The sequence below is a fragment of the Sorex araneus genome, chromosome 9 (genome assembly GCF_027595985.1).
Source record: "Sorex araneus isolate mSorAra2 chromosome 9, mSorAra2.pri, whole genome shotgun sequence".
Taxonomy (NCBI): Eukaryota; Metazoa; Chordata; class Mammalia; order Eulipotyphla; family Soricidae; genus Sorex; species Sorex araneus.
The window spans coordinates 44,389,777-44,417,737 of NC_073310.1; the positions used below are offsets into that span (position 1 = coordinate 44,389,777).

The following is a 27,961-nucleotide window of genomic DNA, read 5'->3' on the forward strand; positions in this document are numbered from 1 at the left end:
GGGTCGGGGCGGCCCCGCGACGGGCCGGGCCGGCCCCCCGCGCACGTGCCGGGTGACAGGCCCCTTATAGGTTCCATACCTGCCACCGGAAGTGAGTGAGGAGGGCAGTATAGGCATTTCCTGTGACGCGGGCGCCTGGACTCCATTAGGCAGCAGCTGGGGGAAGAATCAACACACCAGGGAGCGGAGCGGAGCCGAGCCGAGGACAGAGGCGGCAGCTGCCTCCGCTGCCGCCCGCCGCCGCCGCCGCCGCCCCGCGGCGCAGCCCCGCGCCCCTCGGTCGCCCCGCGGCGACCCCCCCCCGGCGCGACCCCCCGGGCCGCGCACCCCGAGCTGCCTCCGGGAGGGGGGGGGGGGAAAGGGCCCGGATCCTCCTTCTCCCCCTCCTCCTCCTCCTCCTCCTCCTCGCCCTCCTCCCCGCCGCTCGCCCCCTTCCCCTGACCCCTCCCCGCCGCCCCGGCCCCTCGCCCCGACCCTCTCCCCGGCCCCCGCCTCCCCTCCCCCGCCTCGCCCCACCGGCTTCCCACCACGGCCTCTCTCGGCGAGGAAACTCTGGCCTCCGCTTCCTCCTCCTCCGACTCGGACACCGGCGGAGCCTCCCCGCCCCCGCGGAAGAAACCCCGAGCCTCGGCGGCGGAGGGAGCAGGAGAGCCCGGGGCTTCGGCAGGCAGAGCAGGCCTCTCCCCTCCGACCTCGTCGTCCTCGTCCTCGGCGTCGGCGTCCTCCTCCTCCTCCGTGGTGGTAGTGGTGGGACTCCCCCCGGCTGCTGCCCCCGCCGCCGCCCCCCACCGAAGTAGCGGCCCCAGCCTGGTCAGCGGCAGCATCATGCAGGCCAACGGGGCCGGAGGAGGAGGAGGCGGCGGCGGCGGCGGCGGCGGGGGCGGCGGGGGCCAGGGACAGACCCAGGAACTCGCCTGCCTGTCGGCCCAGAACGGGGAGTCGTCGCCCTCGTCGTCGTCGTCCGCGGGGGACCTGGCCCACGCCAATGGGCTCCTGCCTTCCGCCCCCTCCGCCGCCAGCAACAATAGCAACAGCCTGAATGTCAATAACGGGGTCCCCGGCGGGGCTGCCGCCGCCTCGGCCACCGTCGCCGCCGCCGCCGCCACCACCGCCGCCTCCCTGGCCACCCCCGACCTAGGCAGCAGCCTCAAGAAGAAGAAGCGGCTCTCGCAGTCCGACGAGGATGTCATTAGGCTCATAGGACAGCACTTGAATGGCTTAGGGCTCAAGTAAGTGGCCCTGGCGGGCAAGCGGGGCTGCGCCGAGTGGGCGCGGGGGGCGGTGCGGAGTGGGAAGGGGGGGTGGCCGGGGCGCGGGGCCCCCCGGGGTGGGGGGGATCCCCCCCGACCCCGGGGGACTGGGCGCAGACAGAGCGGGCTGGCAGGGGCGAGAGGATGCAGCCGGCTGAGCCCCCCTCGGGAGGCGAGCCCCGCGGGCGGGGGGGCCTCGAGGGGTGCAGGCGAGCCTGAGCTGCGGGGCCCCCTCCCCTCCCCCTGCCCGCACACCTTGGGAGCTTAATTGTCTGTCAATAAAGACAGATGTGGAGTGGGTCTCCCGGCTGGGGGGGGCGGGGGAGGGGTGGCTTCGAGCTGGTGGAAATAATGAAGCTTGGAGGGTTTGTTTTTCAAGTGTATCTCAGAGGCATCTTTGTGGGACACCTCCCCACCCCCAGCCGTGACAGATAGCCCCGGCCGAGCACCAATCAGGTCGGGCAGGCGGCTACAAGTGTTTATGGGAACGGAGGGGCTGGGAGCCCTGGGAAGGAGGTGGTTGAATGCATCTGATAGGAAGAATGAAGTCAGAGCGGGTGTTGATGTCTCTCCGAGGCCGCGGCGTGTGTGCCAGAGGCCTGCTCCCTAACCGGCCTGAAATCCCGGGGCGATTCCGGGCGATGATTGCCTCCGGAGAAGGGTCATCTGATCTGGTGAATCATTTATTTTCAGAGACAGTCTAGGTGGCCTTGTGTCCCTCCAACAGGGTGAGGGGTAGGCACCGACCTTGGCCCCAAACCTCCCGGGTATTTTTTTTTTTTTTTGCTTTTTTTTTGTTTTTTTTTTTTTTCTTCTGTAGGCACACAAAGGCCTCGGAGTGGAAAGTGGGCTGGGTGGGAGTGCCTCGGAGCCCAGCTGGGGGAAACTTAAACCCGGGCCGACCGAGGGGGAAACGTGCAACAGTCAGTTTCCTAGCTTCAAAGGCCAGATTAAAATAAGCTCCTAGGCCGGGCCCTGTGTAGTTTTGCATTTCTGGATTTGGTGGAGGTGTGTGGGGGGGGTGCTTCCCCCCCTTTTAAAAGAGTGACAAGTATTTTGATTCAGATGATTACACTGTTGAGCTAAAAGGAAACGAAGCTGTAAGAAAGCCCTGAAAAAACTACAAACCCAACTATGCAAGGGTGTTAAAGGAAGGTTTTTAGGTACCAAAATAGTTGATGGAAGAAACCACGTTTGATGACTCTTTTAAGCTCTCAAAAGAGAAATACAGGAAGATTTCGCTTTGTTCTGTTCTCTAAGGCAATGGATTAGTATGAAAAACAGATTTTGTAAATGCTAACAGAACAATTTACTGAGACAAGAAGCAAGCTGACAGCAGCAGGAGGAAATAACTCGTGACTGTTTGGAACCTACACCATAGTAAATTAGCTATTTTTAGTGTTGAAAAAAAAGGAATGGTTTTTGATGCTGGATTTATTTTAATTTAAAAGTTAACTGAGTCGAATTTTTATGCAAACATAGTGTCTGCATAAGAGGCTCTTAGCTGACACAGGTCATCTATATTACCTTGTTGGGGGCTAAGGTTTTGTCTTTAAAAATGTAGTTGTAAGGTTAGTACCATAAATACTAGTTTTTTCATTATTTAACCAGTTGGATACAGCACATTTTAGAAATCGTGTACTAACTCATGACAAAACTAGATTATTTTTACTCCGGTTTCAAGAAGGTTTTTAATTTGACTTGCAATAAATGTAGATGACAATTTAAGAATCAAGTTTGTTTGGCCAAGCACATTAAAGCTATTTCTTTTCCTTCATCAGGAGGTTACTTAAAAACTTTTAGGACTGTTTTCATAGACATTAGTTTATTTGGAAGCATAAAACCCTAAAGTTTGGTCAGGTCTTTTTTACACTGTATCTCTCCTGCAGCCAGACTGTTGACCTCCTCATGCAAGAGTCAGGATGTCGTTTAGAACATCCTTCTGCTACCAAATTCCGAAATCATGTCATGGAAGGAGACTGGGATAAGGTAAAGTAGGGCATATAGAGCTGTGTGACTGCTGCTAAAATTACATATTTGATGTACACTTTGTGACATTTCTGTTTTTCTTTTATACCAATTTTTACAGGCAGAAAATGACCTGAATGAGCTAAAGCCTTTAGTGCATTCTCCTCATGCTATTGTGGTAAGAGGCGCACTTGAAATCTCTCAAACGTTGTTGGGAATAATTGTGGTAAATACACTTTTGTTCTTAGTTTCACATTTATGCTATTTTAGAAGGTTATTGATAATTCTAGGCTTCTACTTCTTAAAAAGATAAGGCATAAAAAATAGTTGTTTCATAACAAATTTGTAAAATAGGATGGTATTTAGATTTAAAATTTGAGTTTTAAATTATAAAATCATGCTTAGTAAATGTATGCTTTGAATTGTATAATTTAAGCTTCTTCAAAATTATATTAAAGTATTTCTATGCGTTCAGTGCTGTTTATAGAACATAGAATGAACTGTACATTTCTATTATTTTAAATACCAAATAGTAAAGAGAAAAAGTGTGTCCATATAACTTTAAATAGCTGATATAGTCATTATCTGTTGTTTCCCCCCACCTTGCAGTTCAGTTATGTGTCTTGAGTGTCAAAGTTTATATAACGTATCATTCTAGTGGAGCGTTTGTGTGCATATTTGAGCATTGGATCCTTCTTACTGGCCTTATTTCCCCCATAAGATCAATTTAGTAGTTTGAGTTGTTAGTTTCTTTCATAAATCCTAATCTTTCATAGCAGTAAGTTTTAATTCAATAGATGTGAGGGAGAGGAGGGGGTAAGTTTTTTCTAAAGCTTGTGATTGGAAACTATGAAGAATCAGCTGCTGGCTTTTTAACTTCTAGCTGATTCATTTGTTGTCAAAAGCAACTTCCTGTCTGGTGGGGGAGGGAAAGAAGTCAAATAGGAAGTGAAGTAGAGAAACCAGCTGTTTGTTAAATATTAGTAAATGACAATTTCATTTTGTTTTGTTTTTTGGAACAAACATTAATCTTTCTGACATTGCCTGTAAACCTACTAGAGACTCCTGTTTTGTTTTGGTGTTTTGTTGCTGCTGTTTTTTTCAGTATTTTTGAACAAAAATTTTTAGTAAAATTTATACAACAATGTAATCTTAGAGAATGGATTTTCAAATGAATTGATGATATAAGAAAATATTAACAGATCTAAATTCACTTAAACTGATGACCCAGTTTCTTTGAATAAATACTTAAAATGTTAAGAATTTGCTTACCAATGAAACAGATGCTTGATAACAAACTTAGGGAGTAATAAATTCCACGGTGAAGTTTTAAAATGAAACTCAAATGAACTTAGAAAAACTTAACCATCTATAGTCAAAAAGACTGCAAATTTGCCAGTAACTAAATTTCCCTTAATCAATGTAGTTGGATTTGTCTTTTAAAAGCTAATTGTACTTTAATGGGCAGTTTTTCATGAATTGTTAGCTCTGACAGAATGGAAACTGGCCCTAAAACAAAAATAATTAAATGGCCAAAATAAGAATTGGGTTTTTTTTCCCCCCCAATGGACAAGTCAGTGCTGCTTATATTATAGTAACGTTAGAAGAACTTGCCTCTGGGCTGTTTTTCAGAGAAGTGTATCTTTCCTGCTGGAATTGGTTTTTTTTTTTTTCCAAAGCTTCATCCAACTTATCTGTAATTAGTATAAAAAATTTAATAGACTCACTTCCTTTTTTTTGTGTATAGTAAATTGAAACTTTTGTATTGGATTTAGATTATGACTCTCATTAGAAACCTTCATTAAAAGCAAAGCAACATGTAAACTGAAGAAAGAATAGTTGTAGATAATAAGGAGGACTCCTTTCTTTTTTTTTTTTTTCCTTTTTGGGTCACACCTGGCGATGCACAGGGGTTACTCCTGGCTCTGCACTGAGGAATTACTCCTGGCGGTGCTTAGGGGACCATATGGGATGCTGGGAATCGAACCCGGGTCAGCCGCGTGCAAGGCAAATGCCCTACCCGCTGTGCTATTGCTCCAGCCCAGGAGGACTCCTTTCTTTTCACAGCCTTTTCAGTCTATAGGACGTTCTAGGATCTAATAAAATGTGAAGATTAAATCTCTGACTGAGCCTCACACCATCAAACTGTTTAGAATTTGTGCAAAGAAAGGGGTTCCAAGTTTATCTCACTTTAAGCATTGATGAATCAATAGCTTTTAAAGATTCAATTCAAGCTTTTTTAAAAGTTGCTCTTCACTTTCCTAATTGTGTTTAGAAATACTCCTCTCCCCCCCCCACTCCTGTCTCCAGAAGATAATATCATGTAAGCATAAGTTTGTAATAATATCTTAGAAGACCACTATTCGAGGTTTTTAACATAATTACTGTAATTGCACACAGTTGATGACTTACACTAGGTTTAAATTCCATTTTACTTTAAAACCTGAACATTTTTATTGACTCCTGTCTACCCATTTTTAAACAGTTTCCAGATAAATAATACTAAAAATAATAAGACTTGCCTCAGAATTTTCTCAAACCAGAGTTTTTATATGCCTAAAAATGTTTGATTTTTTAGTGTAATATGGAAGCATGTTTTCATATTAACTTGATGTACAGAAATTATTTCAAAGATAAGAATTCTGAGAGCTTTACTTTCAATATTCATTTTCCCCTTTCTTATAGTCATGATCAAGTTGACACAACTTGGTTATAACCTTATTCCAAACAGTCTATTACTAACTCAAGGAGGCTGCTTTTGATAACCAGACTTCCTGCATATTGTAACTTCTGGGTTTTTTCTTTTGTGTTGACTTCAATCAAATTATGTAGGAGGAAGAAATAAAACAATTCAAATACTGGTAGGATCTAGGACAAACAGAATTTGCTATGTGAAATTACCATTCCAATTATCCTCGTAAGATTATTTCTTCAGGTTTAGGCTAGATAATAAAAAAGAAAGAAATATAGCTCCGCTCAAAGATGAAAGTTACCCAAGACCAGAAACAATCTCTTTTAAAGATCTATTAGAAGTTGGAAAAAGATATAAAGGAATGCTTATTTTCTCAGCTTTTGGGGGGGTTTGGCTTTTCATTTAGGAACCACATGATATTTTTGGAAATAACCATTAGTGAAGCCCTGTTCTTAATTACCTCAGCAAACTGCAGTTTTGCCTGGATTTTTACTTTTTCAGTAATTTGTGAAGTGTATATTTTCTTAAAGTTTCTATACATTTTTGTGCTTTAAATTCTGAGGAGTAAGATACAGATTCACTCTAAATCTTTGTATGTGTTGAATGCTTAAATTGATGGTGGGGGGGAGAGGATTTTTTTTTGTTGTTGTTCGTTATGTAGAAAAGTAAATAAAATTTAAGAAGCGCTCCCAACAACCCTAGTACTACTTTCAGTCAAGCACAGTGAATCCTTTGCTTGAATCCTTTCTTTAACCTGAATTGTATCTCTCTCTGTCTCTCTGTGTCTCTGTCTCTGTCTCTCTCTCTCTCTCTCCCCTACACACACCCCCCTCTCAAACACACACAAACAGGAAAATTTTTTTTTCTTTTGGCAAAATCTCCAGCCACGTTTTGCCAGCAGCATGTTAGTCACCATGCATATGGCTGCATATGACCAGTATTTGAACTTCTTGAGGATGCTCTTTATTTTAATCTGGATGAAATGACTTAGAAGTGTTCTTTATGCTACCAATGGCTTTCCCCTGTATATGCAGGAATACTTTTTGGTGTCTGAAAACTTTGATCTGCTTTCCTCTTCCCACATAAAAGGAGACTGAAAGATCTAGTAAGATCTTGGTGGGAAAATAGTAGATGGGGCACTTTACACACATTGAAATGGAAGGTGGGATTATGAATAGGACCTGGTGATAGTTACCTTCAAAATAATAACTTAAAATCTGTTTTAAACACAAAAACAGATTTCCCTGAACTTTCATGTAATATACATATTGGCCAATTCATATAGTATTTACATGAAAAAAAAAAAACCCTGCATGATTCTCAAATCTGAATCAAAACATGGTGAAATAAACCTGTTAAAAGTATATTAGTAAATGAGGGGCTGGAGCAATAGCACAGCAGGTAGGGCGTTTGCCTTGCACGCAGCTGACCCGGGTTCAATTCCCAGCATCCCATATGGTCCCCTGAGCACCGCCAGGAGTGTTCCTGAGTGCATCGCCAGGTGTGACCCAAAAAGCAAAAAATATATATATATTAATAAATGAAAGTGTATGAACTCTGAGTAAAAAATTGAAGTCTTAAAGCGGGTAGGGCACTTGCCTTGCAACTGCCTGACCCATGTGTGATCACCGGCTTCCCTTATGAGTCCCACACACTCCCAAGAGTAATTCCTGAGCATAGAGCCGGAAGTAATCTGGGCACCGCCAGGTGTGGCCCCCCCCCAAAAAAAATACAAAGAATCGAGGTCTCAGCAGAGAAAATGGTGAGAATATCTAGAGTAATTTCAAATAGGAAATCCTTTGAATTTTAGATAGTTTAATTTAGTCTTTTTTTCTGTACTGAATGGATTTCAGAGTATGAGTTTTCATTGGAAATACATAAGTTAACTATTGGTTACATATACAACAATAATTTTCAGGGCACCTCTGTAATATATTTCTGAGACATTAGAAAGCCTGACTTTTATGTGTAAAATTTGGTAAGTGTAATACAAGTATAATTTTTGTAGAGGAGGTAGTATGTGTTGAATTTTTTCTGTTTCATCGGTTGATGTAAGTTTAGGTTCTCATCCAATAAGAGCTATGTATCTTATCAGAAATGTATTTCAATGTGTTGCTAAATTACGTGAGAGCATTTATTATTATTTGCTTGCTCTAGAAACCATCTTGTAGACTGATTATACCTTCCAAATACGCTGTAATAGAAAATCTTATGAAGTTCATTATGACCTTAATTTAAAAACAAAAGATCACATCTCTATACTATTATTTTACAACAGTTTTGTTTTTTAAAGTGCTTTTAAAGTAAACAATCTACTGAAAAAGCACAGATTGTCCTTACAGGTTTTTTTAAGTTACTTGAGATCTTTGCCATTATGTTCCTTGGAGTTCGTAAATGTGACAAACATATTTTAATCTACTTTTTTACCTCTATTAGTTGGCTTAAGTGCCACAAGTAACAGATTGATGCTATTTATCTAAGCAGTTGACCTAAATTAGATATAAGGTTTAAAGAAAACTTCAAGCATGGTACTCAGAAATCTCTTTCATCTTAGCAAAAAGCTTCTAAGATTGTGATGATCACTTTCCATTTAAAAGTAAAACTACAGGGTTAAGAAATACATCAGAGTATTAAAGCCAAACATGCTTTAGAAAAAGAAAAACTAAATGTGAAGTTATTTAGCAGTAAGCTGGAAATGACTTGTCCTTCAGGGAGAAAAGGTCTGACAATAATTGTCTGCTTTGTAGCAAATGCATCAGTGATCAGATTCGTACTAATATATAGAGAAATGTTGAGTCTTTTCCCCTCTCTCCCCCCACGGCTTTTTGGGTTACACACTGCAATGCTCAGGGTTTACTTCTGGCCCTGCACGCAGGAATTACTCCTGACAGTGCTCTGGGGACCATTTGGGATGCCAGGGATCAGCCCAGGTCGGATATGAGCAGGGCAAACGCCCTACCTGCTGTACTATCTCTCCAGCCCATATTGAGTCATTTTAAAGATGTTTGCATTCAGCAGTAGGCCTCTCTATTGCCTCTTAGAGAGCAGGGCCATCAAGCTTTCGCTTATTTTCTTTAGTCATAGGATACTCAGTATTTTGCATACCAACCCCTCGAGCATTTGCTGGGCAGCTTTATTAAGTCCAAACCTGACACTTTGTCACCTCTCCCCTGTGACTTTAGTTCTGCTTTCTGGTCTGCTTGGTTCTTCTTTCACTTCGTAGCTTTTAAATAATCCCCCATTAACTGGTTTTTCTCTATATTTTCAAATTTTGTTCCATGAAATTCTCCTGTGACCTCTGATAAAAATCAGACTTCTAAAAAGGCAATTTAAGAATATTTGGAATAGTTTTAATTTTTGTACAGAAAATAAAATTTTAGTTTGGTGTCTTGAGGCAGAACTCCCATTTTGCTATGTTGATGCCTTGCTCACTGATGATCTTAGCTAATTTAAGATTTGTTCAAAGCAGTTTTATTAAAGTGGAAATGAGAAAAGTTACCTTGATCTGTGACTTGTGTAAAGTCAGAATACCTTGAGTCGTCTTAAAGCTTTTATAAAAAGTTGTTTTCAAAGGGCATAGTAGAATGGTTTCTACTGTTCTGTTTAGGCACAAACATTTTCTGAAACTTCCATCAACTTTTTTCCCCTGACTGCTGCTTTCTGTCATGTCAGAGGATGAAGTTTTTGCTGCTGCAGCAGAAGTACCTGGAATACCTGGAGGATGGCAAGGTCCTGGAGGCACTTCAAGTTCTGCGCTGTGAATTGACGCCACTGAAATACAATACGGAGCGCATTCATGTTCTCAGCGGGTAAGGAAGCAGAGTTCTTAGACTCGAGGATGGTGAAGGGGCTTTTATTTTTATTAAGGTTATTGTTTCAAAGTCACATTTCCTGAACAGTTTTCCAACATCTGTCTATGCTAAATTCTTAGATAATATTGAATAAGTCTGAATAAGTTTACTTATATGTGCACAAACTATTTTTGTCATCCTAGGAAGCTTTCCGTATTAGAATAATGAGATATTTAAGTGAGTGAAAGGGAGAAGAAATAGTATTGCCAGTGAAGTGCCATTTCCTAATCTTCTATAAAAACTGTAAGCAATGTAGTTTTCAGTATTGGTGCATACAAACATTCTTATTTGATGTATACATGTTATGTACCAGGTTCTTCTAAGCATTTTCTCTACACAAAACTTATTTCATCCTGAGATCAGTTATTTAAATATTAAAAGGTTCCTAAAGCACTGATTGTAGACCACCCACTAGTTTTTTGTCTACACAATCTTCCTAGGTATTTTCATTTTATACCATTTCTTTTTAGTACCATCTATATGGCTGTGGCTCTTAAATTTAGCCTTTGATCTGAATTTCCAATGTATATATCTAATAGCATACCGACCATCTCCATCGGGTGTCTGATAGGTACCTCTAAGCTATATGTTCAAAGTTTTTGATTCCAGCTGTCTCTCACCCTCTCCATTCCCACAGAACTGTTCTCCGATTTTCCTCATTTCATCCACCCACTTACTCAAACAAAAACTTAATCGCTATTTTTGCATTTTTTAAATATTTTAACTTAAATATAGATGACCTAAGTCCAGGACATTCCAAATTTATCTGTTTCTCTCCATCTCTACATTTTCTATCCTAGTTAAACTATAAAAATCTCTGCTGGAATACTATAGCAATCTCATAGTCACATTGCCTTCACCCCTACTCCCTTCATAAGGCATATTTTATACAACGCTCAATAAATATATAAACCCGTACATTCATTCATTTCTGAAAACTTTCTACTCACTTTCCAGCATACTTGAAATCAAAAAAATTTCTACTCAACTTTAAAGGTCCCTGATCCTTTCCTGCATCATTTTCTTTATTTTTCACTCTTTAATGACATTAATATTCATCATGGTTTGATTTTTTTTTTTTAATTCTGCCTAATCTTGGACATTCATCCCTTCCTTTTCTCTTCCCCTAATGCCATTAGCTGCTTTGGTTCCAGCCCAGTGTCCTTTCCTGAGAGATCACCTACCAGGCATTCTGTTACGTTATTTGGAGGGGTTGAAAGGTGTTGTTTGGGACCACACCTGTTGTGCTTAGGCTACTCCTGGCACATTGCTCAGGGGTCACTCTCGGCAGTGCCTGGAGACTTTGTGGTACCAGGGATCGAACCAGGCCTCCAGCATGTCATCCCAGCTGCTGTTTTTGTTTAAGCATTCTATTGTATGATAAGGTCTCAGCAAATAGAACACTACCTAACACATAATGAATTATTTTCTCCTATAATGAATTTTCAAACATAAAAAGATTCAAAGGGTATTATCTGTTCTAATATTTAATATTATAGCTTTTTGTATTAATCAGATACCATTATCATGGCTTTTTTCCTATTGTAAAAACCTTAATCATGGGGCTGGAGAGATAGCACAGCGGGTAGGGCGTTTGCCTTGCACGCGGCCGACCCGGGTTCAAATCCCAGCATCCCATATGGTCCCCTGAGCACGGCCAGGGGTAATTCCTGAGTGCAGAGCCAGGAGTAACCCCTGTGCATCGCCAGGTGTGACCCAAAAAGCAAAAAAAAAAAAAAAAAAAAAAAAAACCTTAATCATATGATAGTTTTTTTGCTTTTGTTTTGTTTTATATTTGGTTTTTTGTTTTGTTTTTTGGGCCACACTCAGTGGTGCTCAGAGGATAATCCTGGCTCTGCACTCAGGAATCACACCTGGCAGTGCTCAGGGGACCATATGGCATGCCAGGGATCGAACCTGGGTCAGCTGCCTGCAAGGCAAACATCCTACCCACTGTACTTTCTCTCTGGCCCCAATCATAAAGTTTTTTTGTTTTTGGGTCACACCCGGCGATGCACAGGGGTCACTCCTGGCTCTGCACTCAAGAATCACCCCTGGCGGTGCTGGGGGACCATATGGGATGCTGGGAATCGAACCCGGGTCGGCTGCGTGCAAGGCAAATGCCCTACCCGCTGTGCTATCACTCCAGCCCCCCTAATCATAAAGTTTTTATTGCAGAATGAACTTCACTTTACACTTAAAGACTGAACTTCAAGTTTATACCTTGAATTTTTCATGCAAGGAAATGACAGAGTTTACAAGTTGGCATCCAGGCCCAAGGTTTATGCCTCTCAGTACCTTTATCTTACACCATGTAGCTTCACATAGACACATACACTGTAGCACTGCCCTCCCATTGTTCATCAATTTGCTCAAGTGGCATCAGTGATGTCTCTATTGTGAGACTTGTTACTGTTTTTGGCATATCGAATACGCCCCGGGGAGCTTGCCAGGCTCTGGTGCGCGGGCAAGATACTCTCGGTAGTTTGCCCGGGCTCTCCAAGAGGGTCGGAGAAATCGAACCCTGGGTCGGCTGCATGCAAGGCAAGAACGCCCTACCCGCTACCTGCTGTGCTGTTGTTCCAGCCCGACACATACACACAAACATATATTTGAAACTTTAAAGTTGAATGAGTAGCATTCATAGTTCACTTTGTCAAAATTAATCTTTTTCATTTAAAAAAAAAAATTCTCAGCTCAAGTAGATGGGTCAGGGGCACATACCTTGTGTGCTCAAAACCCTGAGCTCCATTTCCCAGCACTTCACTGCCTTTCCTCCCTTCCGCCCAGCACCACCAGGTGGTGGCTTTGGAGGTCCCGAAGTACTATCAGGACCTCCTGTTTAACTGTCCAGCCCAGTTGACTGAGTTGCTCCAGGAGGATCTCTAAACCCTTTGAACACTGCTTGAGAGACCTCCCTCCCCTCCGCTTCACCAAGTAAAGTACTGTTTATAGTCTAAACAGCAAGAGATCAAGGAATTCTGTGTTTAAGTTTCAAATTGAACAGTATTTTTTACAGTTAAGAATGGGGTATGCTGGGTTCCAGGCAATAGTACCTTGGGTAGGGCCGTTGCCTTGCACATTGCTGACCTGGGTTCATTCCCTGGCCTCCTATATGGTCCTTGAGCACCTCCAGGAGTAACTCCTGAGCACAGAGCAAGGAGTAGCCCCTGAGTATCGCTGGCCCCCCCAAAAAAAACAAATCAGGATATAAGGGCCAGAGGTAGTGCAGGAGGAAAGGCACTTGGCTTGCACGCAGCTGCACTGACTGCAATCCTGGTTCAAATCTCTGGCACCACATATGGTCCTCTAAGCACTGCCAGCAAAAAAACATGAAAGGGTATGATAGTCACGTATACTGAGATGATTCTGATATTTTATTATCATTGTTACATTAAACCAGGTAGAGGACCAGATACTCCCATCTTAGGTAATGCACACTTTACTATTCAGTAACCTTTCTACTTCCCTTTTTGGGTCACACCCAGCAGTGCTAGTGACCTACTCCTGTTGCAGTGCTTGCAGGTTGCTCCCAGCGGTGCTTGGGAATATGTGCAGCTGGGGGTTCCACATGCATAGCAGGCACTCTGCTCTTTGAGCCATCTCCCTAACCCTTACAGCTTTTTTTGTAGGTCAAAATCATATGTTTATCTAGCAGAGTATCAGATAAAATAGCAAAATTATTCGTCAGGTCTAGTGGCCATGTTTGAATAATAAACTATGCCCTCATGTTTTTACTTTGTAGTTCATTCTTCTGAGAGGCAGAATAGGCCAGGTCACACTTAAGCAGGGGCCCTTGTTTGTGGGTTTTGTTTTGTTTTTTATTTTGTTTATTTTATTTTATTTTTTTTTGCTTTTTGGGTCACACCCGGCAATGCCCAGGGGTTATTCCTGGCTCTGCACTCAGGAATTACCCCTGGCAGTGCTCAGGGGACCATATGGGATGCTGGGAATTGAACCCGGGGTCGGCTGCGTGCAAGGCAAACGCCCTACCCGCTGTGCTATCACTCCAGCCCCTCAGCAGGGGCCGTTTTGTATCCCCAAATCCATGAACAAAAATGTTGGCATTTATGCCTCCTTAAGCACATGTAGTATGTAAGTAGTTGCAGGTTTTCTGCTTTGCCATTTCAGCATCACTGGATGACTCAAGGGTTATTATCCAATTATACTATCTGAGTGATGTTTATGATAAGCTCTTTAAGGTATGTTTTTCTTTTACTTAGTATTAGATAGTGGACAGTACAAATACCTTTGAAAGGTTTTTTGAGTTTTGTTTTGCTATTATGAAGCAGTTAAGTTAGCACAGTGGTTTAGGACAAGTTGTGCAGTTCAAATGCCTGGGTTTAGATTCCCTGCTCTGCCTCTTAAGCCAACTTATTAAACTTTCTGTCCTTTGATTTAAAATAAATCATCTTAAAAATAGGAACTTGAGAATTAAGCTGCATGCCTTGCATGCAACTGACCCCACTTCAATCTCTGGTACCACATGGTCACAAGTACCTCTGATTGGCCCTGGAGGGAGGCCCCAGGAAGCGCAGTGTGGTCCACATGGTTTCTGGAACCACAGAGCCTGAGCTGTACATTATCTTTGGGCCCTCACATTGAACCCATGGCCCAGTTGGCTGAGAATCGCCAGGAATGCCCCTGGGACTAGTGAGCACCATTTGGGAAGACCTCCAAAATAAAATGAAATGAAATAACAATGTTTTCTTCTTAGAAGGTTGTGTGAACATTAAATGATGGCAAAATATACTGAATATTAAAACAGCCTGGCAGTACACAATAAGTTACATACATATGTAATAGTATATATATGTATATATGTCTTTTTTAAAAGAAAATTTGGAAATCATCTGTTAATATAACTTATTGCTATATTATTTGCTATTATTTATGGTTTAGTAATTGTATCCAGGTGCCAGATTGTATTGATAATTAGAATCTGTTATGGAACTTTTTTATGTACATTTCTTTTCTTAGAACTGGATATCCAAAATATAATTAGTATTTTTTAGTATGTTTAATCCAGGGAAAACTGGTTGATACTTGATGGTTTCTTGTCATGTTTTTAGGTATCTGATGTGTAGCCATGCGGAAGACCTACGAGCAAAAGCAGAATGGGAAGGCAAAGGAACAGCTTCCCGATCTAAACTGTTAGACAAACTTCAGAGTAAGAGTCTTAGTTTTGGTGTTTTCTCTCAGAAATACTATGAGCCAAATAGAAATACTTATATCTTGACTAATCTGAGTGCTGCTGTAGGGGAGGAGAGGAAGTCCGTTCAGAGGCCCTTTAAAAACTCAAACCAGAGAACTTAATAAAGCTGTCTGTAGCAAGTTAGAGAATGCTGAGCCCATAGATATCCCTTTTATTTTGTGTTATAAATGATGCTACTCCTAAATTTTTGGGAAGAAGTATTATGAGTAGAGCAAAATTATGTGTTAGAACAGCCTACAAGTGTTTTGCTGTTTTTTGGTTTTTGTTTTCTCAAATTTCAGTAGTAAAGATAGGTTGCGGGGGGGGGGGGGGGCGGGGGGGGATAAATTGTTTCACTCTGCCCTCCACCCTTTTGTTGCAAGAGTAGAAATTTCATTTTGCCACATTTTTATAGTTAAAGATCTTTTTCTCTCTGGGTAAGTCCTATTCTATGTGTGGGAGTAAAGATTCTGAAAATAAGAAAGTTTCATGGTTAGGAAAGTATAAGACATTGAATTGGAACTGATTGGTGTCAATATTAAAACAAGTTTTTCCCACCAGGATTTTGGCGGTGTCTTCCGTCTTTTGGGATCTGGATCTTGACTTGATCTAGCATTTTGCGTTGTTCCTGTATGGAAGAATGTTTCTTAAACATTTTTAAGGATTCTTACTCTCCCATCTTCACGGTGTTGTTTTTTAATGTTTGGGGATTTATTACTGTTACGTATCTCTCTTATGAAAATCCTTATACAAATTAAAGCCCTACCCAATTTTATTCCATTCTAATGGCAGCATTGCTGCAGTTACTGACATAAAGTTCCATTCTACTTTTCACCAAAATACTGCTCTGTTTAATGATACAATGTTATGAAGGTTGGGCAATAAAACAGAAGGCAAATATTTTAAAATATACTGTTTCATTTTTCTAATTTTTTGTTTCTCTTTTAAAAATATCTTCTGTTAAAGCATATTTACCACCATCAGTGATGCTTCCCCCACGGCGTTTACAGACTCTTCTGCGGCAGGCGGTAGAACTGCAAAGAGATCGGTGCCTATATCACAATACCAAACTTGATAATAACCTAGATTCTGTGTCTCTGCTTATAGATCATGTTTGTAGTAGGTAAGAGGACTTAAATTTTGAAGTGCACTATAACAGTTTTTAGACCAAATTGCAAGCTTATTTAGTTTTTTTAATATATCTTATTAGCTATAAAACAATTCATGTCTGAGTTGATATTAACTGAGAAGTGAACCTAGCACTGCTGAAGTTAAAAATTAAGAGAAATTTTTGTTTGGGGACTACACTGATAGTGTTCAGAATTTACTCCTGGCTCTACACACAGCAGGTGGTCATTCCTGGCAGGGCTCAAGGGACCATACAGGATACCAGGGATCATATCAAAATTGACTGTGTGCAAGATAAGTGCCTTAACTATGTTGTACTCTCTCTGGCCCCTAAGAATTTTTTTTTTCATATTTTATAGTAAATCACACCTTGAGGAACGAATCTGTAAAGTTTTTTGTCTTTTCTATGGGTTTAGTTAGTCATCTTCTGTATCCTGCAGTTTTTTTTAAAGAATTTGTACCAGTGATTCAGGTATTGACTGTCTTTGAATGCCAGAGAGCACTCAGTGGCTCTTTCTGGACGTTACAACCAATCTAACCAAGGCCCCAGTTATTTTTTGCTGTATTGATCATAGGAAATAATTTTTTTAGTTAAGGTTCTCCTTTTTATTATATATATAGAAAATGACTTAAAGTTATTACAATAATAACTTCCTGATTTGGGTTTCATATTTTGCCTGCCCGTATTTTAATGTAGAGGTATTCCAGGACCTCTGGAGAAAATTTGAGTAAAAATATCCCTATTATGCAAAATTATAGTGACACTCTGGTTGTTGGTTTTTTTTTTTTTTTTTCTTTTTGGGTCACACCCAGCGATGCTCGGGGGTTACTCCTGGCTCTGCACTCAGGAATTACTCCTGGCGGTGCTTGGGGGACCATATGGGATGCCGGGGATCGAACCCGGGTCGGCCGCGTGCAAGGCAAACGCCCTACCCATTGTGCTATCGCTCCGGCCCCGTGACACTCTGTTTTTTAAGATATTGAAAAATGTAAAAATTTTCATATGCCAACAAGAAAATTATTTGTGTCTACTGACTTAAAAATGAGCATCTGCAGTACAGGTACTTTATTTTGCCAAATGCCTTAAATAGCTAATGTAAGTAGCATAAATAGGAATAACAGAATTGCATAATTGTGAGCACTGAGAAAAATGAGAAACCACTGCACAAACAACCATGTTTATTAAGTATATGTAAATAAACACACAACTGTGATTTAGTTTACTTTTCAATGTGCATGAACTTAATATTGTATGTATTTATGTACATGCACAAGTGTTAACTGCTTCTCTTTTATCTCGAGTCCTCTTTTTCATGTTTTTGTTGTGGAAGCCAGACTTAGCTGTGCTCAGGGATGTAAAGTGTCCCAGATCAAACCCTCCAGCATATATATATGTGTATATATATATATACTAACTGCAGCCACATCCCTGCCCCATCTTAAATACTCAAAAGAAAGGACACTCTGCATCTGGGCCTAGGCTCCTTCTCTCTCCCTCTCCCCCACCACCGCTTCCCCTCACCCCCCCCCAAAAGAAAATGGTTCTTTAAAGGAATAGAAGTCTTTTTCCTTGGGTTGGAGAGGGAATGGCCAGATGGCCAGAGTTCAAGCTTTACATGCAGGACTCCCAGGTTCAGTCCTGTCACCACATTGTCCCTGAGCCTCCCCCACAAAGGCTGTTTTATTTTCTCCGTCATCACTTTTTACTCTTGTTCCTTGTTGATGAGAATATTTCAGTTTTTGTATTTAAATTTGGTAGACTTTGTGGCTCAAAAGGTATCATTAGCTTAAAAACTGGCCTTGGAGTCAGCCAGAGGTTTAAATCCTACTTATTTATCAGTTTGATACCACTAAGTTATTTATAAGCCCCTTGGGCATCTTGAAAATAGTGGTAACAGTTTCTTTGTCAAGGTAGTTTTGAGAATTAGCAATACTGTATAGAAAGCATTCAACACAGTATTTGGCATCTTCTAGGGATTATATAGTACAGCACTGTACTATATTCAAACAGTATCAGTAACAGCTACATATGATCATTTACATTTATATATAAAAGGGGACCAGAACATTAAGACAGTAGATAAGGTGCTTGCTTGCCTTGTGTGTGGCTGGCCAGGGCTCAATCCAGGCACGCTGTAAGGTCCCCTAAACCCAGTTAGAGTGATTTCTTGAGTGTTGAGCCAGGTGTAAGCCCTGAACACTGCCAGATGTAGCCCAGAAACAAAAGGTGTGCTTAATGAAAATCATTCTCACAATAACTTTACCATGGTCAAATGCATCCTACCCTGGATCCTTCGCTCTTACTATGTGTTCTTTCCCCTAACCCTGGTATTTTTTTGTATGTGTGCAATTTTTGTTTTGGGGCCACAGTGGTGCTTGGGGATCACTCTCAGCTGTGCTTGGGGATCTGGGGTTGGTTGTGTGCAGAGCAAGCACCTTAACCCCAGTCCTGTCCCTTCAGCACAATTAAATATTTCTAGCCACTATAACCCCTACCACATAGTGCTTTCTACTTAGCGCTTCCCCCAGAATAATTTCATTTTTGAATATCTGTTGCAGTCCAAGAATATAAAATTTTTAATCCTTATGGAAACCCTGAGAGCCCTGCTAACCTTGAATTAATTTTATTTTATAGATGAGAGAATTGAAATCAGGAGATGTGAAATCATGGCTTGCCAAAAGCTTATTATCTTACTGCAGTACCTACCTTACTATTATACTAAAGTTGCTTTTATATTCATGAAAATATACATACTGCTACTTCAAACAAGCTGATACCAACCAACTTACATAGCAGATAAAAAGTTGTATATAGATACACACTTTATGAATTCACTTCGTATCTATAGAATTTTTGGTGTAAGTGAATTTATTCTGTGGATGTACTTTGTCCTCTTCAATCTTGCAAAGGGGAAGAAAAGAATGAATTGTAAATTGTAGCAGATGTTAGATGACTGCCTTCACTTAAAGTTGCCTTAGTGCTTTATTTTTCAACATGCAGTGTAAACTACATGCTTGGCATTTATGGGGATTGGAGAGAGAGTGTAAGAATCAGAGCACTTGCCTTAAATGCCATTAACCCTGGATGATGCGCAGCAGCACACTTGGTCCCCCAAGTACTATCAGGGATCATTCCTAAGTAGAGAGTAGAGAACCAGAAATCAAACCTGAGCACTAAATGGTGTGACCCTGGGGAGCCAGAGCAATAGTATAGCAGGTTGAGTATTTGCCTTGCACATGGCTGACGTGGATTCGATCCCCAGCATCCCATATGGTCCCCCATGCACCACCAGGAATAATTCCTGAGTGCAGAGCCAGGAGTAACTCTGAGCATTGTTGAGTGTGACCCCGAAAGCAAAATAAACATTATTTTAATGGGGAAAAAAAAAGGTGTGACCCAACTCCCCACCCTCCCCCCCAAAAATTGCAAATAACATTTTGTATCTTATCTTAATTGATTTTGGATAATTATTTATCAACTTCTTTGTTCTAGGAGGCAGTTCCCATGTTATACTCAGCAGATACTTACGGAGCATTGTAATGAAGTGTGGTTCTGTAAATTCTCTAATGATGGCACTAAACTAGCAACAGGATCAAAAGATACCACAGTTATCATATGGCAAGTTGATCCGGTATGTACTCCAGTTTAAATGTTTAAATTGCAACAAGAGGTCGTTTTTTAACTTTTTTCTATTAAAGTATTCAGATATAATGTTCTCTACCAGGAGCATTTTTTTTTTTGTCATTAAACTATATTGTGTAGGTGATAGAAGTAGTTTAATAGTATCAACATTATTGACTGTGGTTTGTGATTCTCCTAAATTGTATGTTAATCCTTTGAATGACTGAGGTATTCATATTACTTGATTTATCGATAAATACATTGCCTATTCTTTTGTAAGTTGGGGACTGGAGTACAGTGGATAGGGCACTTGCCTTGTACATGGCCAACATGGGTTCAGTACGCGGTACCTGGAGCCTGCCAGGAGTGATCCCTGAGCACAGAGCCAGGAGTTAAGTAAGCCCTGAGTATCAGCGGATGTGGCCAAAAACAGGAACAAAAAATAAATTATGTCATAAGTTAGAAGAGACTAATGATACCATTTTACCTTCTAAACTGCTTTGTTTTCTTGTGCAATTAATTTTTTTGTGCAATTAATGGAACTTCTGTTAAGCATCCTCCTTGTACCATGCTCTCACACAAATAGTGATGCATAGGAATTGCATACATTCTGAATTTAGAATTTTTAGTACTCTAAAGTCAGGTGTGTCTTGCTTATAACAAGGTGGCCGGCAGGTTTGTAGAATTCAGTGTATTTCGTTTCAGCCACGTGAACATTTATTAAAATTTAATGCTGTCTTCACATAGGTTAAGGAATAATACTGGTTTTTATTATTATCACTTAAAATCAGGAAATAAATTATCTCATTTAAAGTTTATAATTAGAGATAGTATAGTGGGTAGGGCATTGGCCTTGCACACGACTGACCAGATTTTTCAGCCCTGGCGCATCATATGGTCCCCTGAGCCCTGCCCTGAATGATTATTCAGCCTAGCAGAAGTAAGCCCTGAACCAAAATAATAATAATAAAGTTTATAATTAGACTATGATAGTAACCCAAAATAAAGTGTTGGAAGTTATTTTGTGGGGATAGACACATTTGGTGGTGCTTGAGATTTATTCCCTGGGTCGGAGTGGTAGTGCAGTGGGTAGGGCACTTACTTTGCACAGGCTGCTGAGTCTCAGGTTTGATCCCAGATACCCCACATGGTTTCCTGGACACAGAGCCAAGAATAAGCCCTGAGGACAAAGGATGTGGCCCACCAAAAAAAGAAAAAAGTTTTTTTCTACCAGTGCTCAGGGACCAGTGTGATGGCCAGAGGTCTCTGGACTCTGGTGCACAAGGCGATATCTCCCCGCCCCAAAATAAATTCTGGACTCCTACATTGAAAAAGAGGGGGAAAGTTCACTTTGTTTCTGTTTTATTAAAGAAGAGAATCAAATTTGAGAGAATATATAAATTCTTATCTACTTAATATAAATTCTTATGTATATCTCTGTAATGAAATACAGAGAAGACAAACGCAATCTAACGCTGTGTTTGCATTAACACAGCATTTTTAAAAAACTTTTGGTTTTTTTTTTTTTTGGTTTTTGGGTCACACCCGGCGATGCACAGGGGTTACTCCTAGCTCATGCACTCAGGAATTACTCCTGGCGGTGCTCAGGGGACCATATGGGATGCTGGGATTCGAACCTGGGTCTGCCGCGTGCAAGGCAAACGCCCTACCCGCTGTACTATCACTTCAGCCCCGCATTTTTAAAAAACTTTTAAAAATATTTTATTAACTGGTCCAAAGCAATAGTACAGCGGGTAGGGTATTTGCCCAATCCACGTCCAACCCTCAGCATCCCATATGGTTCCCCCAAGTACCGCCAGGAGTGATTCCTGAGTGCAGAGTCAGAAGTAAGCCCTGAGTATTGCCGTGTATGACCCCAAAACGAAATCTTTTTGTAACACTGACTTACCAAGTCCTTCATATTACAGTTGTTTCAGGCAGTCACTGTTCCAACAGCAATCCTAGCACCAATGTGACCTTCCTTTCCATCGATGTCCCAGTTACTGAGCTGATTGATGCTAATAGAGCCTTCTCTGGCACTGTTTTTGTTCATTAAGCTCGGTGGGCTTCTACACAGCTTTACAGTCAGAATTACAACAGAGCATTTTTATTAATTTTTGGTCTCCTGGGCTTTTGCACTCTGGTGATCCTGTTGAACCCTCCTTAATAATTTTTTGGGGGAAGATGTTAGGCTTAGGGGCTATATCCAGAAGGGCTCTGAGATGACTCTTTGGTGTACTCAGGGTACCATGAAGTTTGAACCTAGGTCTCCTGCTTGCAGTACTTGTCCTGTGAGAGAAACCACTGTACTCTAGCCCAGGATGCTAAAGTACATAAGCCATAGCACATAGAGTAAAGATGGAGGTCTGTGGCACATCACTTACCTTGCCTGTGTCAGGTCCTGGATTCGGTTGCCACCACCACCAAAAAGAAGAAAGGAAAAAAAAAAGGGAAGCCTAAGATATAATTATGTTACTGTAAAGGAAACACTTATATTAAAATACTTATTCAAGTAGTATAAAAACACATCGGTTCTTTTAATAATGCATATTAAGTAACAGACTTGAGGTGAAAATCTAATTATCAAAATTCTGAAATATTGATAAGCATAAATAAAACCTGAGATACCTGCAGCAACTATAATGTGTAAAAATACTTGATTTCTTTTAGTAGCAGTCTTCAAATAGTATAAATATAGCTTACTGTTGTCTGGGACTGGAGCGATAGCACAGCGGTTGGGCTTTCGCCTTTCACACGGCCGACCCGTGTTCGATTCCTCCGCCCCTCTCCGAGAGCCCGGCAAGCTACCGAGAGTATTGAGCCCACGCAGCAGAGCCTGGCAAGCTACCCATGCGTATTGGATATGCCAAAAACAGTAACAATAAGTCTCTCAATGAGAGACGTTACTGGTGCCCGCTTGAACAAATCGATGAGCAACGGGATGACATTGACAGTGACTGTTGTCTGATGCATTGTCTAATACTGCCTTACTGATTCCCTTCATTTGGGATTGAAAGAAATACTGAGTTTTAGCCTATATTTAGTGAAAAATAAAAATAAGCATTTTTCAAGGACCCACGGGTTTATTCCTGAGTGACACCTTGTAGATATCAGGCTAAGAATTTCAGTGAAAGGAATGTGCAACTTAGGGAAATGAAATATCAAACTGTTGTACAAAATGTGTTAAGCATAGAAACAAAACACAGTGTATAAAAATGTGAAAGTACAAAAGAGTTTCCTAGGTAAGAGTGCCTCATTTGAGCCTTGCTGTGCATTGCAGAGGTAGAAAAAGGAAAAGAGCTTTCAAGGAAGAGTTGAACTTTCTCTTGCCCTCAAAAAGAGAATAGGGAAGTAAGGCTAAAATCAAGAAATAAACATAGACAAATAGTTCGGGCTCTAATCATGGCCTTTGAATACTATTCTAAGAAGTTGTATTTTCATTCGGCCCATATTGCAAGATGTCTGAAAGGAAAGCAGTTATTTGCAAGATGTCTGAAAAGAATGCATCAGTATCAAAACTGCTTTAAGGTTTTTTTTTTTTCCTAGAAGCAGTGTGTAGAGTTAACGTTTAGCAAGTATTTATCGAGCACCTGCTGTGTTCCAGGCTTTTTGCTTGAGAGAGACAGACAGAGCAGATGATAATAACACAATGTTAATTGTTCTATCAAGACTGCTTCAAGAGCTCAAAGAAATCCTGCTGGTACTGGAAAGCAAGGAGGAGTAAAGACAAGCAAGTCTTAGAGTGAAGGAGTAAATAGTTAGGTGAGACTAGTTAGGACTGGCCCTTGGCTAAAGGAAAATATGGCTTGGCTAAGCAGTTAGGTGGTTTGGTGGAAAAGATTTTGTAATCTGGAAGATGAGGTTAATGAAGTAAAGTTAAATGAAGCCGAAAGGAAGGATTTTTATCCATTTGCCACTATGTCTAAGCAAAGTTAAGTGGATTCCATGAATATGGAATTTTTATTTTGGATAGATTAGTATAGAAGTAGTGAACTCCTTAGAATCATTAATATTTCCTTTTAGCTTTAACTTTTATCTTTTATAGGAATTTTTTTTACAAATGTGCATGGAACAGGTTTTGGGTTTTTTTTTTTTTTTGGTTTTTTTTTTTTGCTTTTTGGGTCACACCCGGTGATGCACGGAGGTCACTCCTGGCTCTGCACTCAGGAATTTCCCCTGGTGGTGCTCAGGGACCATATGGAATGCTGGGAATCAACCACAGAAACAGTTAAAAAATACTTTAGTTTGCTGTAAGTTTAGAAGCAAATCTTTGTATGTCTGAAGTATCACTATAGGGGAATATAGAAGATCTGCTTCTAGAAGATCTTAAGTTATTCTGAGAGACATAGCCTGCTTATTAAATTATGGTGTATTTTGACCTAATGATGTTGTGATCTAGTATAAATGTCTTCTCCCAAAAAAGAATCAGTAGTAGTTTCATTACTAACTACATGATTTTGTCAAAACTTGTTGGTTTGAACTGTGAATTCATGAACGAGTGATAGGCTTTTCTTCAGGAGCAGTGACGAAACAAAATACAATAAGTACATTTGCCATTTCATTCTCAGTGTCCTCCAAGGTGCCAGGGAGATTATCGCAGACAGTCCCTCTGTGCTTCAGAAATGACTCTGCTTCTGGCCTTTGGGTGGAGCCAGTTGGGGTCGCCTCTGCCTCTGGGTTGGCTCCCGTGCTGCATGTTTGGCCTTAGGGCTTCCATGAGGACCCACTTCAGGAGTCCATAATAAGAACATTTGATTTGTGACTTCGCTTTATTTTTGGCTATGCATATCCAGCAGTATTCAGGCCTTGTTCTGGGACTGTACTCAAAGATAATTCTAGTCAGTGCTCAAGGGACCCTGTGTGGGCAGGGGGTCAGACCTGGGTTGGTCATGTGCAAGGCAAGTGCCTTATGTCTTCTTTCTGACCCTATCAGTGACATTTCTGACAGGAAACTTGGAAGCCTATTTTAATCAGAATAGTTCCACGCTCATTTCTTTTTGTTTTTGAGCCACCCATCCTGTGATGCTCAGGGATTACTCCTGGCTCTGCACTCAAGAATTACTGCTGGGGCTGGAGCGATAGCACAGCGGGTAGGGCATTTACCTTGCACACGGCCAACCCCGGTTCGATTCCCAGCATCCCATATTGTCCCCTGAGCACTGCCAGGAATATTTCCTGAGTGCATGAGCCAGGAGTAACCCCTGTGCATCGCTGGGTGTGAACCAAAAAGAAAAAAAAATAATTACTCTTGTCAGAGCTCAGGGATGCCAGGGATTGAACTCAGGTTGGCAGTTTGCAAGGCAAGCACCCTACCTGCTCTACTGCTCCAGCCCTGGTTCCAAGCCCATTTTATTTTTTTTCCTTTTATTTTTATAAAGTTGTTCACAATGATTTATGATATTCATTATTCCAACACCAGTCCCACCACCATTACACCTTCCCATCACCATTATTTCCAATTTTCCCAACCACCACTCAAGCCTACTCCAGTAGCAGGTCCTAAATAATTTATTGTATTGCTTGTTTTGAATAATTCGCTAAAAATGATCAAAAAAGTTTCCTTAGAAGAAAGTGAGGGGGCTGGAGCGATAGCACAGCGGGTAGGGTGTTTGCCTTGCATGAGGCCGACCCGGGTTCTAATCCCAGCATCCCATATGGTCCCCTGAGCAATGCCAGGGGTAATTCCTGAGTGAAGAGCCAGGAGTAACCCCTGTGCATCGCCGGGTGTGACCCAAGAACCAAAAAAAAAAAAGAAGAAGAAGAAGAAAGTGAGGATTGTTGCCTCTCACCCAGGAGCCATTAAACACTTGTAGAAGAGATTACTAATGTGTTGTTACAGGCTAAGCCTTGTGTGTTAATATTAATCGAGATTGGTTGCCTTCTACTTTGCATCCTATCCAGTGTGGTATGCTAGTCCTGGCATATCAGTGGTGTAGAGTTTGAGATGTCAGAATGCTCCAGGAATTCTAAAATCTTGAGTGGGATGATACAGCGATGCTCATGGGTTACTCCTGGCTCATGCACTCAGGAACTACTCTTGGCAGTGCTCGGGGGACCATATGGGGTGCTGGGAATCGAACCTGGTCAGCCACGTGCAAGGCAAACGCCCTGCCCACTGTGCTGTCGCTCCAGCCCCCCGAGTTAAATTTTAAACTGGATGGAAACTTTTGGGTCTGGAAGCATCTCTGCAGCTTGTTGATGTCTTTCGAAATTGATTTGAGTCTTTGGATCATAGCCGGTTAATAAGCCTCTATGGCACCTGAGGCAGTTCATGGGCATGATTGCCAGGCTCCCGAAACAGAGATGGAGAAAAGTCGACCATCCCCAATTTTGAGAGTTTGGAGATTTATGTCACAAAACCTGCATACCTGAGGTTTTCAACAGATGTGGCCCCAAAACAAATGAAAAATGTCTACCAAAAACTCCTAATAGCTATAATGGCATTATGTATAACAGTCAAAAAGCGGAAACAATACATGTTTATCAGCTGATGAGTGAGTTAACAAACACAGTATATCCATAAAGTGAACTATTAAGGAATGAAATACTGATAATTTCTACAACGTAGATCAGCACTAAAAATATGAGATGATGGGCTGGAGCAATAGTACAGCGACTGGGGCATTCACCTTGCATGCAGCCAACCTGGGTTCAATTCCTGGCATCCCATGTGGTCTCCCGAACATTGCCATGAGTAATTCCTGAGTGCAGAACCAAGAGTAACCCCTGAGCATCGCTGGCTGTGACCCAAAAATTAAAAAATAAATAAGAATAAAAACATGAGATGATGCAAGCTCCAGGAAAAATGAAGTCATGAAATTTGCTTATAAATAGATGGATATGGAGAGTATCTTGCTAAGTGAAATGAGAAAAGGAGAGGAACAGATAATGATTGCACACATTTATGGGATATAAGAAAACATTATTTTTCCCATTTGACTACCACATTTTCTCCTACTGATAGATTTTAGTGGCTATGTTTATGGGATAAAGTGAAACTGCCGGGATCTGAAGGGGGAGGATTTCTCTGTGTCCTCCTCCTATATGAAACGGCTGGACAGAAAAAGAAGACATAGTATGAGACTAATACCCAAGGAAAATAGAAACGGGCCAGAGGACTGGTCCATGGTTGGAAGCTTGCAACAAGTGGTTGGCGTGGGGGAGTGAAGTTACAGGATAGAGAATGGACCAGTCTTGACAAAGATAATGGAAATCAGCATTCAAGAACTGAACGCTGGAAGTAAAGGGACAAACATGTTAACCTTTCAGTACCTGTATCACAATCCGTAATGCCCAAAAGGAAAGAGAGAAAGGAGAAAAGTACCTGCCATAGAGGCAGGCTGGGGTTTGGGGAGTGGCAGAAGGGAAACTTGGGGACATTGGTGGTGGGAAATGTACACTGGTGAAGGGACAGGTTTTGGAACATTGTATGACTGAAACCCAATCATGATCAATTTTTTTTAACTGTCAGGGTGGTTCAGTTTAAACACAAGATGGGAAAAAAACACAAGATGAAAGAAATGATGAAAGATGTTAGGTGATCCCATTTTTAATGAAATGTTTTGCCAGTTCATAGAGAAAATAGCAGTATCAAGGGAATTAGAAGAATAGTTGGTTATGATGTGGGATTTCTTTTTGTACTGAAGAAAGTTGTAAAATTGGATAGTAATGATGGTTGTATAGCTTTGTGAATATATAAGAACCATTAAATCCTTCTGAAGGATTTTTTTTGCCCCATACATGTAATGCATGACCTGACTCCCTTTCCCTACCATAAAAGGTGTATTTTATAAGATGAAAGTTGTACCTCAATAAAACTATTTCAAGAGGTCAGGGATGTGCTTACAGATAGAGTGCCATATGTGTCATGTAAGAGGCCCTGGGTTATATCTCCAACACCACAAAAATTTTAAAAAATTAAAAATCAGTGAGAAATATCTCTTATTAGACCATTTCAGTCTCTTTGGGAGGTTTCCAAGTTAATCTCTTTTGAAAGGTCTCTGGGGGGTGGGGGTAGAAGGGGTATAATGAGTTCCTCATCTAGCATACAATGTATAGTAGCTATTGGAGCAAGAATGAGTTTATGGACCAGAGAGATGGTTTGCCTTCTACATGACTGACTCAGGTTCAACCCTCAGTACTCCATATGTCCCCCAAGCCCACCAGAAATTATCTCTGAGCCAGTAGTAAACCTTGAGCACAACCAGATATGGCCCAAAAACCGAGAAAAAGGAATGTGTTTATTAAACACCTTAA

General features: G+C 41.3%; 1 protein-coding gene and 1 non-coding gene across 3 annotated transcripts in view; both read left to right on the forward strand.

Moving 5' to 3' along the window:
• Positions 1-462: 462 nt before the first annotated feature.
• The window catches only part of WDR26 (WD repeat domain 26), a 49,130-nt gene continuing 21,631 nt past the window's right edge, over positions 463-27,961 (forward strand). The window contains exons 1-7 of one of the 2 annotated variants that reach the window (XM_055146679.1): positions 463-1,229; positions 3,140-3,239; positions 3,340-3,444; positions 9,583-9,719; positions 14,834-14,931; positions 15,922-16,078; positions 19,577-19,715. In XM_055146679.1, the coding sequence (XP_055002654.1) occupies positions 826-1,229; positions 3,140-3,239; positions 3,340-3,444; positions 9,583-9,719; positions 14,834-14,931; positions 15,922-16,078; positions 19,577-19,715 (1,140 nt within the window). In that variant the 5' untranslated portion in view covers positions 463-825. The remainder of the gene's footprint in view (positions 1,230-3,139; positions 3,240-3,339; positions 3,445-9,582; positions 9,720-14,833; positions 14,932-15,921; positions 16,079-19,576; positions 19,716-27,961) is intronic. The other variant, XM_055146678.1, reaches the window with a different exon arrangement.
• On the forward strand, positions 26,633-26,772 carry LOC129399023 (small nucleolar RNA SNORA29). Its single transcript, XR_008626871.1, has one exon. It is a non-coding gene; the product is annotated as a small nucleolar RNA SNORA29 (small nucleolar RNA).